This window comes from Orycteropus afer, unplaced genomic scaffold, assembly GCF_000298275.1.
Source record: "Orycteropus afer afer isolate SDZICR_OR568_19922 unplaced genomic scaffold, OryAfe1.0 scaffold00071, whole genome shotgun sequence".
Taxonomy (NCBI): Eukaryota; Metazoa; Chordata; class Mammalia; order Tubulidentata; family Orycteropodidae; genus Orycteropus; species Orycteropus afer.
This window is the reverse complement of record NW_006921658.1, coordinates 9,920,519-9,932,537: the sequence shown is the minus strand read 5'-3', so window position 1 is coordinate 9,932,537 and position 12,019 is coordinate 9,920,519. Positions and strand designations below refer to the sequence as shown.

General features: G+C 38.7%; 1 protein-coding gene across 1 annotated transcript; it reads left to right on the top strand.

The window, feature by feature from the left end:
* Positions 1-3,161: 3,161 nt before the first annotated feature.
* Positions 3,162-9,548, top strand: OSTC (oligosaccharyltransferase complex non-catalytic subunit). Its single transcript, XM_007940759.2, has 3 exons — positions 3,162-3,300; positions 7,691-7,784; positions 9,347-9,548. Exons 1-3 carry the CDS (start codon positions 3,162-3,164, stop codon positions 9,546-9,548), a joined length of 435 nt encoding a protein of 144 aa, XP_007938950.2.
* The last annotated feature ends 2,471 nt before the right edge of the window (positions 9,549-12,019 follow it).

Below are 12,019 nucleotides of genomic sequence, written 5' to 3'. Positions count from 1 at the left end.
CCTTAGGTACTACACCGCTAGAGCTCCTTAGGCTATCTTGTCTTCCCCAATTTCTTCATTTGGGTTGCAAATGGCTCAAATGGAGTATTTCCATTTGGGAGCTAGTTTGCTAATAAAAAAGTTCTTCGGCAGTTTAAATAAACTTCAAAAAGAACATCTACTTCATCACAAACCAAACCAAGCCCACTGACATCACACAGAAGGGTCTAAATCCCTGCCTAATCTTTGATAGTTTTTGCTTCTGCTTGGGTTTTAAAACACCACATGACAGCCTTTGAGAAAAGTCTGTAGCATATTAATTATTCTAAGACAAAACACACAGAGAATTTTTTTCTTTTCTTTCTCTTTTTCAATCATTTCAATGTAAATTTTATTTAAGTACGCATGCAGAGAAGAATAGAAATAGCACAGCTAGATTAATTTCCATAAAGAGAATGCACCTGTGTAACCAGGATTTCAAGTTACATGTGGAAGTTACATCAAGAAACAGACATTTCTAGAACCTCCAAATCCTCTTATATCCACTTTCAGCCCACCATCACCCCAGCTTTCCCCCTTTTCCTCCAGGTGTTCCAAAATAAAATTTGGGAGTAATTAGAAATAAGTATCATCGAAAAAATAAGAAGAAATATAGACATTCAAGGTTTTAAAACTTATAACTTCTAATGGTATGTTATGTCCGAAAACACCAAAGATTTGCTATCTCTTCCTGCATGTTTTTTTTTAAGTCACTACAAGAAAATGTCCTTTGTGTTATAATTGACCCAAATTAGTTCAGCCACAAATTATTTCTTCTTTAGTTTTACCTGTAAGTTCAAGATTTTGCAATTTACATTTTAGTAATTTATTTTGAAAAATTTCATACCATACAAAAATGACAAGAACAGTACAAGAGTTCTCATATATCTTTCCTAGACTCACCATCTCTTCATATTTTGGTATACCTGCTCCATCTCTCTCTACCTCTCCCTCTACACAAACAGGCTTGGTGGTGGAGTGGTCAAAGTGCTCGGCTGCTAACTGAAAAGATGATGGTTTGAACCCCTCAGCTGCTCCAGAAAGATATGGCAATGTGCTTCTGTAAAAAGTAGAGCCTTGAAACCCTACTTTGTCCTGTAGGGTCACTATGAGTCAGAATTTGTTTACTCTGTACACACACACACACACACACACACACAAATCTTTTGTTAAATTATTGCACAGTCAGTTGCAAGCATTGTGACATTCCACCTTCAAATATTTTAGGGACAAAAACATTCACTCCCCAAAACAAAGACAAATTCCTATACAACCAGTGCATTTGTATCACACGTAAGAAAACCAACATTAGCAGTAGCATCATCCAACATGGTTAATTCTCAAATTTCCCCAATTGTACCAAAATGCCCTGACAAGCTATTTTTTTATTATTATTATTTTAAATTTAGAACCCTGTCAAGATTTACCCACTGCATTTTGATTATTGTTCTTTTTATCTTCCAATTGAGAAAAGTATCTCCCCCTGTTCTTCCTAACACTGGATGCTTTGAAGAATCTTGCAGAATATCTCACATCCTGAATTTGTCTAACTGTTTGTAATAAATTCAGGCCAAATATTCCTGACAAGAGTCTGCTAGGTTTATTTCCCATTGATTAAATCAGGAGGCCCATGTCTTTAGGACTTCTTATTACTAGTGGTGCTGAGCTGGACCATTTGGTGAGGTGAGGTAGTAATGTCAAGATCTCTCTGGATAAGATCCTCTCTAATTAATAAGAAACCTTGTGATGTACCTCTGAGACCTTATGAATATCCTGCTTCCCAAGAGCCTTTTTTCCAGGGGTTTCAGAATCCCTCAATAATTCAATAGTTATATTGAGAGTTCCAAAACGATGACATCCCTGCTATTGAAATAGCCCAGGAAAGAGATGATCATAGTTCACATCACAGTGACATTAGTGGAATGGAGAGAAGTGCATAGAGGGGATGTTTTTTTGGCAGTAAAGCCAAAAAGTCCTGATCATGTTTTGGACGTGGAGGGTTAGTAAGGACAGAAATGAAATTACTTCAAGATTTTTGGCCTGGATCATTTGCCATTTCCCAAGATAGGGATGGCTGAAGGAGGAGCAGGTCGCAGGGAGGACAGGAGTTATTTAGAATACTATTTTGGTCATGTTAACTGATATCTTAACATGTTAACTGATATCTTAACATGTTAACTCATATCTTAACATGATCAAAACATATATTCTAAACAACTCCTGTCCTCCCTGCGACCTGCTCCTCCTTCAGCCATCCCTATCTTGGGAAATGGCAAATGATCCAGGCCAAAAATCTTGAAGTAATTTCATTTCTGTCCTTACTAACCCTCCTCGTCCAAAACACGAGCAGGTCTTTTTGGCTTTACTACCAGAAAAAAAATATCCCCTCTACCCACTTCTCTCCACTCCACTAATGTCACTGTGATGTGAACTATGATCATCTCTTGCCTGGGCTATAGCAATAGCAGGGATGTAAACATTTTGCATCTTTGTGGAGAAGTCAACAACTGTGATAGATCTGGGGTGGAGATTTTAAAAAAAACTACAATCCGCTATTTTAGCAATTATCAACAACATCATCATCATTAGAATAGTAATCATTATTATTGTTATGATTATCAACACTGCTACACCGGGAAGTAAAAGCTCAACAGCCTCCAGCTTCTGTTCCTTGAAAAAAAAATCCAGTAGTAGAAAAGACAGAGGTTTTCAAACCCTCCCATTCATCCTGTAGCTCTGGGAACTTAGAGCGTCCCACGTCCAATCAGCTTTTAAATCCTCTACGTCAGCAGATGGGCGGAGCTCAGAATGGATTTGGTTCCCTCTGCTTCTCTAGCTTGGCCACGTCTGAAGCCTTGCAGGTCCTGGAAGAATCCTAAATGATCTGTTTAATTCGTTAGCCATTAACTCCAGATATTCTTCTTAGTGAAGTATAAAAATATTAAATAATAAATAGAATTTATTCATATAATTTATATATTTTATGTAGTTTCTTGCTTTCTTATATAGGTAAATATACCCATAGAACACTACCTCCGAGCTTTACGGACCCCCCCGCGCACGCGCTGGAGAAAAGGAGGGCGGGGCTATTTCCGGGTGGCGCGTGGGGTTTGAGGCCGAGAGTCGTCCCTGCGGCCACCAATATGGAGACCTTGTACCGAGTCCCGTTTTTCGTGCTCGAATGCCCCAACCTGAAGCTGAAGAAGCCGCCCTGGGTGCACATGCCGTCAGCCATGACGGTATACGCTCTGGTGGTGGTGTCTTACTTTCTTATCACCGGAGGTAACACGGAGTGGCTGGGGCCGGAGAGGCGGTGAGGCGCGGAGAGCTGCCTCGTCCGGGGAGGCGCGTCTGTTCTGCTCTCTCAGCCTCAGGGAAAGCATTACTCTACTCTCGATTATTTTTGGAGGGTGGAGGGAAATGCTGGGGTCCCGAGTGTTAAAGGCCCAAAGGTTTCTTTGCCCTTACGTCCTGCCCTTGTTAATCTTGAGAGAATTTATGTTCTTTCATTGTTGAATCTTAGAGAACTCGTTTTCTCCCTCTCATTGCCTTTCCTTTCCTCTAACCTTTTACGCGGGATATGAATCCAAGATAATTTTGTAAATCTAGATTGTTGCTCTTTTTATTGCTTGCTATACAGGGCAGTGACAAGGGTTCTGGGAAAGTCTAGTCTAGTCTGGCCCAGTCTGCTTTCCAGGTTGTCCAAGAAAGTGTGGGACTTTTAATTTATCATTATGTACAGTCCTTGGAACTTTGAAAAAGCCTCGACAATTCTTAGGTTTGTTAGCTCATTCTCCAGGATCCGGTGTTGCTTTTTCTCCTGATCGACAATAAATGCGAATGCAATTTTCCGAAGACACGGTTTTGATCAGTAGTTGAGATTGGAGATGAGATTTGTAGGACGTACTGTATTTTAGAGAACAGAATTTGCGGATTTAAAGGAAAATATCGTTACTATTAGACGCTTCTACATTGTCGTATCCTGTTCTTTTCAAATAGAACATTGCAAAGGGGCGTTACTTTGCGTAGTGGTGAGTTGGCAGTCCTACTAGTTTTTTCAGAGCCACCACCCTTTCAAGCCACAGTTTAGGATTTATTCAAGACTAAAATAGTGTACTTTCAGATTTTTGGAGAGAGTTGTACGCAATTTGGAGATTTTTTAATTAAAGCTCTGTAGACTAGGGAGAGCAAAGATAGGTTCAGCTTTTAAGAAGATAACCTTATAGATCTTTGCTTTTTCATAGATATTTTTTGAGTATTGGAGTAAAGAATATTAAACTTAGAGGACTTAGTTCTAGTTGGTACCTTTGAATTTATCCTCCAAAATCTAGAGTACTGACAGCTAACCTTTGCTCATTTAAATAAATAATTTTTATATTGGTGAGATACTATCCTAGCATTGCATAACATGTGCTCAGCACATTTGTTGTTTTTAAGTGTCCTAGAGTTGGCTCTGACTCTTAGTGTCCCTATGTATAACAGAATGAAACACTCAGCACATTGGTAGGTGCTGTGTTGAATAAATGAAATAAAAAATGCATGTGGCTTTTTTTAAAAAAATGAATTATGAGAGTCTTCATTTGCTTTCCTATTAGTTTATTTCCTGTAACCTTTGCTTCCCAGAGTCACAACCTTTGCTAGAAGCCTCACAGTATTCATTCTGGCCATTGTTTTCCTGTTGGTTGTTGTAATGGGGAGACTTTTTTGCAACTGCCCCAAACACTTGGGGAGAGTGGAAAGGATACCTTTTAGTGGCCAACGCTGTGAAGTATCTTGTTACCTTGTTCAAGGAATTGGTTTTGCCACTGGAAGGGTGTCTCTTCTAAAAAAAACTGTGAGTGTGCCTTTAATAAACAGTATATTTATTGCTGAGAAATATTCAGCAGGCATTTATCGAGTCTATTAAGGAACCCTGATGGTTTAGATGGTTAAGTGCTTGGCTGCTAACTGAAAAGTTGGTGGTTCAAACCTACTCAGCCACTCTGCAGGAGAAAGAACTGATGATTCACTTCCATAAATATTATAACCAAGAAAACCGCTATCACATGGGGTCGAAAATGACTAAGCAGCACCCAACACCAACTAAGTACCAGACACCATACTAGTTATTGGGGATGATAGTGAACAACAAGGAGCTCTGGTAGCATAGTGCCTAAGGCACTTGACTGCTAACCAGAAGGCTGACGGTTCAAACCCACCAGCCACTCCTCGGAAGGAAGGTTGGGCATTCCTACTTCCGTAGTGATACTGCCTCGGAAACCCAAGGAGGGGTTGCTATGAGTCGGGTCTGACTCGAAGGCATATAACAGCAACAATAACAAGACTAGACTAGGTTGGTGGTAGAGGAGATGGCAGAAAATAGAATGAAAGACATCTTGGAAGTAGATTCAGTAGATCTTAATGAAGGATTGATTGGGGGTAGGGAGAGAATGAAGTATGAAAGAATCCTACCAGTTTATGGTTTGAGCATCTACGTGAATGAAAGTGTCATTTTCTAAGATTAAGGAAGCTCAGTGTTCTTTTTTTGGGGGGGGGGGGGCGCGGGGATGATGGATTAGAGGTCAGTTTAGGAACTAATGGGAGCTCTGGTGACGTGGTGCCCAAGGTGTTCGACTGCTAACCAGAAGTCTGGCGATTCAAACTCACCAGCCACTCCTCAGAAGGGAGATTGGACAATCTACTTCCATAGTGATACCACCTTGGAAACCCAAGGAGGGGGTCTCTGAGTTTGGTTTTTGGTTTTGGTTTAGGAACTAATTAGTTGGATAATTTAAGTTTACTGCTAACAGTCTTGAGCTGAGATGAGAAGTCTGTGTTGAAGTCAATTATAAATTGTTTCCTAAACTCCCATAAACCTGATAATTGAAGAACATAGTCTCTGTTCTTGAGTAGCTTGGGTCTAACTCTAACGTGTGTTAGCATTCATTATTTGAGAGCCTTGGCACATTGAAAGTCACTGACACACAGAATTGAAAATTCTGGGAATGAATGGTTGAATTAGGGAGAGAAGGTAGAGAAGAGGACGACAGTGGATCAAGCTCCAAGAAACTCTACCATCTAGTGGTTCTGTAGGGAGATGATTAGGAGCCTTAGTGGCACAACGGTTAAGCACTTGGCTGCTTACCAAAAGGCTGACAGTTTGAACCCACCAGTAGCTCCATGGGAGAAAAGATCTGACAGTCTGCTCCCTTTATGTAATCTTCATGATTACAACCCCGAAACCCTGTGGGGCAGCTCTACTCTGTCCTATAGGGTCACTGAGTCAGAATCAACTCGAAGGCACACAACAACAACAGGGAGGAATTTCAGCTAGGGAGGTACTAAGAAAACATGAGGATTGTCACAAGAGTTGTGAGAAGAGAATTTAATAAACTAGATTGAGAGCTGCTGAGATATGTCCTAAAATGAGAAAATTGTTAATTGAATTTAGCAACATAGAGATCATTGCTGACCTTAACCAAAACCAAACCAATTACTTTGTAGTTGATTTTACGTCATGGTGACCCCATGTGTGCAGAGTAGAATTGTATGGCATAGCGTTTTCAAGGCTATGGACTCTCTGAAGCAGACAACCAGGCCTTTCTGCCGAGGTGCCTCTGGGTGGGTTTGAATCACCAACCTTTTGGTTAATTGTCGAGCACTTAACTGCACCACACAAGGACTGCAAGAACAGTATCAGTGGTGGCAGAAGCCAGATTGGAGTGAGTTGAATGAAATGTAAGTGAGGAAGGGGAGACAACAAACTGACCTAATTATTTCAAGGAGGAAGCCTGACTCCTTTTCAGAAAGAAAGCATAGAAATAAGATGTAGTTAGTAGGGTTGGAGTCAAGGGGAGGTTGCTCTAGAAGCGAAGGAAAGATTGAAAATACATGAGAGGAGAAATGCAAAGGAGCAAAGTCCCTGAAAAGGATGGGATCCTGATAACCTTAGAAAGGATCGGCATTGTAAGGAGGAGGGACTTTTCCTCTTGTAGCTCAAGGAGGTGAGGATGGATGCTGGGATCAGGAGTTTATAGACTTGGTCAGAGAATATAAGGGAATTGCTATGTGATAAATTGTTTTGTCAGTCCAGTATGAGCAAGGCACAGAATTGCAGCGCTTAAGAAAAGCTGGAGGGAGGACCTTTGAAAACCATGGAGGAAGTACAGAGTAGAATAGGAGATTGAGAAATAACATTGATGCACGAGTGACAGGTGCCCATTTGAGTTGTTGATCTTGACTCCAGCATTGCCAGACTCCCTGATAATGTGATTTTAAAGTGTTTCCTTGTTTTACATTTAAGTTAGGAAATTTCTCTAGTTATCTCTCAGTTTATAAAAAACACATTTCAACCACACGTGGATCATTTTCTTTTAGCCAAAATACAGCCTTAAAATATTAAGCCTCCTTAACTACAGAGTCTGTTATTACAAATATATGGTTACTGATTTCTTTCATGAAATTCCTACCTCCTTTAGAGATAATGTTTTACAAGTCATGCTAAAACAGTGAGTTGAATTTCTAAATGGTTTATCAAATTGAAGCGTAAGAGATAAGTTGGGTCTCATTTGCTGTAGTAATGCAGTCAAAGCAGTCCTATTTAAATACAAATGAGCCTTAGAGACAAATGAAAAGTAATCCTGTTTTAAAAATTAGGACTCTTATTTAATCTGTACTATTGCCTTTGATATAGGAATAATTTATGATGTTATTGTGGAACCTCCAAGTGTTGGCTCCATGACAGATGAACATGGACATCAGAGGCCAGTAGCTTTCTTGGCCTACAGGTAAAAGATACCTTTTGAATGATTTGGTGGTGGGAAAATAGGTTGCTGAGACATGGCTGCTTATTAAAAATGAGATGAAACCTTTAGGGTTGGTTTGGATTTAGACAACAGATATTTTAAAATGCTGACTTTGTAGATGGCAGAAAGTGGGACAAGGGCAGGAGTAGAAGTATATTAAATTTATTTCAAGGATATCAGATACTTCACGATGATTAATGTGACCACCTGTTTAAAGGAAGTCATCCGTTTAAAATATACTTATAGACTATTTCAGGGGTCAGCAAACTATGGCTACCTTTTTGTAAATAAAGTTTTATTGGAACAAGCCATGCCTATTTGTTTATAAACTGTCTGGCTGCTCTTGAGCTACAGTGGCTAAATTGAGTACCTGCGACACAAACCATTTGTCCTGCAAGCTAGAAAATATTTACTGTGTGATCACTTGACAAAAAAAAATGCATGGACCGATAGACTATAACAATAAATAAGAAGAATAATTTTTGAGACTAGGGTGTTTGGTTTCAGCAATGACTCATCTTTCCAGTGTGGTTTGGTTCATCTTAGCAATGCTTAATTGTATTGCTTTCTAAAATCTAGTTGGTATCTGTCTACCTAAACATACCTATAAATTTATGTTTACTTTTACATTAATGGTGTTAAATGCATAGAACATTTCTGAAAAGATAATTGTGATTCTCTGGGGAGGGGATTTGGATGACAGGAAATCCTGATGGGAGGGAGACTTTTCACAGTGCCCCCTTGTGCTGTTTGAATTCTGAACTTGGTGTATATAATTGTGTTTTCAGTTGAAACATTTAGTTAACAAAAACATACACCTTCTGTATGTATGCATGAATAACAGAAATGAGCTTTTTGGGCATCATGAACTTTGAGAATTTGTTGAAAGCATTGTATCTCTAGAAAGATCAGATAACACATCTATACATACAAAGTTGCTTATAATTGTAAGAGTTTACTGATTGCTCTGAAGCCCATTCATAGTCGTTGTCAGGGGTCATGGAGGCTTAATTACGAACACTTTGAAAAAAAATTACTTTTACTAATTATTACCCTAAAACTTCAAGAAACATTTCTAAACAGTTAAAAACTAATTTGAAATTGATAGTATAAATTTAAAGAAGCATAAAGTTTTTAAAAGCTAAAGTTCTGAGTAAAGGTTTCATATACATGAAATAATTAGGTTTATTTTTAGCTAACAATAAAATTTTAAGTGTTGAATTTATGAAATAATTGTGATAGTTGAAGTTTAAAAGTTTTTTTGAACATAAGCCCTAAAAGGACAGAGATTTTTGTTTCTTGTTCACTGTTGTAACTCTAGCACCTACACCTGTGTTTGTTACATGTGTAATAGGCTCTCTGTAAATGAGTGAATGAACGAATGACTGTCCAGAGATGTAGTAAAATAGTTTTAAGGGTAAGAATAAAAAGTTACCACACAAAATTTGTGGAACCAAGTAGGAGTAGGAATTTCACTCTGAAGAAAAAAAAATTCTTTCTGTTAATTTTTATTATTTCACTAAGGTCTTTTCTTTCTCTTTCAGAGTAAATGGACAATATATTATGGAAGGACTTGCCTCCAGCTTCCTGTTTACAATGGGAGGTTTAGGTTTCATAATCCTGGACCGATCGAATGCACCAAACATTCCAAAACTGAATAGATTTCTTCTTCTATTCATTGGATTCGTCTGTGTCCTATTGAGTTTCTTTATGGCTAGAGTTTTCATGAGAATGAAACTACCGTAAGTAATCAACAGCTTATGTTACAAATCAGAAAAGTAATTACTTGGACAATGTAAAATCATAGGAGATTTAATATAACCCTTATTTAAATAGAAGAAAAATCAGAGACCCAAAGAAACTTTAACTTGCTCAAGGTTATAGTAACAAAATTGAGACTTCCTTAGGTCTTTTTTAAAATTGTTTTCCCAGTTTCTGTTCGTGAGGAGATTAATTTATTTTGCCTTGGCATCACTGACTAGAGATGATAATAATTTTTCTAAAGTGATTTTTGGTTAATCTGTAACAAAAAGATTTCGGTCAAACCAAAACCAAACCCATTGCTGTCAAGCTGGATTCCAACTATAGTGACCCTGTAGGACAGAATAGAACTTTTTCATAGGATTTCCAAGTCTGTAAACCTTTATAGACTGCCACATCTTTCTCCCGTTGAGCAGCTGATGGTTTGAACTACTGACCTTTTCATTAAAGATGAGCACTTAATCACAGCACCACCAGGACTCCTCTGGATTGTAGTTAGGTGGTGGTGGTTGTTGTTGTTGTGTGCCGTCGAGTTGGCCCCGACTCATAGCAACCCCTCCTTGGGTTTCCGAGGCAGTATCACTACGGAAGTAGGATTGCCCAACTGTCCTTCCAAGGAGTGGCTGGTGGGTTTGAACCACCAGCCTTCTGGTTAGCAGTCAAGTGCTTTAGCCACTATGCTACCAGAGCTCCTACAGGGTCACTATAGTAGGAATCCAGCTTGACAGCAATGGGTTTGGTTTTGGTTTGACCAAAATCCTTTTGTTACAGATTAACCAAAAATCACTTCAGAAAAATTATAATCATCTCTAGTCAGTGATGCCAAGGCAAAATAAATTAATCTCCTCACGAACAGGAAATGGGAAAACAATAGTTAGGTAGGGAATATTTATAAGCCATTAGTTACTACTACTTTCTGAATATTGGCATAACCAAAACCCATGAAGTATTGGAACAGGAGAGGATAGTTACTGCCTCCCCTAAAGATGAGAAACAGATTAGATATATTTTCCAGATCATTTTGATTCAGAAAATTTATGATTTCTTTAAAAGAAAAATAAGTGGGTTTTTATGGCAGCTTTTATAATTAACATTACGATCATTGATTTGAAATATGGAGAAATCTAACCACATTTCCATATAGTCTTATTTGACCCATGGATGCATTAGTAACTACATGAACTTTGTATGGGCAGACATACCCATACAAAGATTAGCTATTAGTAATGTTACCAAGATGTAACTTAGTAAACTTCACTAAGCAAAGATCTCCCCTTGAGGACCAAGTTTTACTTGACCCAAGCCACGGTATTTTCAGTCACCTCCTATACATGCAAAAACTAAGCAGTAAATAAAGAAGACCAAAGAATCGATGCATTTGAATTATGATGTTGGCAAAGAATACTGAATATAACATGGACTGCCAGAAGAATAAACAAAACTGTCTTGGAAGAAGTAAAGCCAGAATGCTCCCTAGAAATGAGTTTTTTTTTTTTAAATATGTACTTTGGACATGTTATCATGAGGGACCAGTTCCTGGAGAAGGATATCGTGCTTGGTAAAGTGGAAGGTCAGCAAAAAAGGAAGGCCCTCATCATAGACACCGTAGCTGTAGCAGTGGGCTCAGACAGCAGTGATAGTGAGGATGGTGCAGGAATGAGCAGTGTTTGCTTCTGTTGTACATACAGTCACTGTGAGTTAGAATTGGAACTGACTCAGTGCCACCTACAATAACAACAAAATTAACCTTTTAGGGAATGTATTAAACATCAAGTGTTGCCTGTTCTGAATTCTTAGAACTGGTAATTCTTTTATTGTAGATGGCAATAAAAGGGAATACAGGAATGTGTTTGAATTTCACAATTTGACTTGTCTTTGGCTTAACCTGTCCATTGCCTGTAGCAGATCTGAGGTGGAATGGTCAGGCTTCCCCTAGAGGTTCAGAAGTACTTATGCAGCAGGCATGTTCATTTCCTTGCCGTACCAAGCTAAGAAGGGAAAGCACAGTATTCTCTGTCAGCCAATTATCTGTGTGGCTATATCACTACCTCAGAGCCCTCTGCTAATGGCTCTTATTTTTGTCTTATTTTATATCCCAACTTCCTCTTTTTGTTCTGGTTTTTCCTGTGGGAAATAATAAGCTAGTAAGCTATTCTGATATGGAAGTGTTCCATAGCAGACAGGAAAAGAGGAGACTCTAGAGAGGATAAAGAGGCTATTTAAAGTGAATGACCAAAACAGAAGGGACCTTGGAAAGCATTTATCAAAATTGAAGCAGGCTTATTTTTATTTATTTATTTATTATTTGGATGAAGATTTACAGAGCAAATTCACTTTCCATACAGCAATTCACATATACTTTGTCTCATGACATTGACCACAGTTTACCACAATGCAACAGCTGCCCTCCCCCTCCCTCCTCATAGTTACCTCTTCCCAGTATCCATCCCTCCATG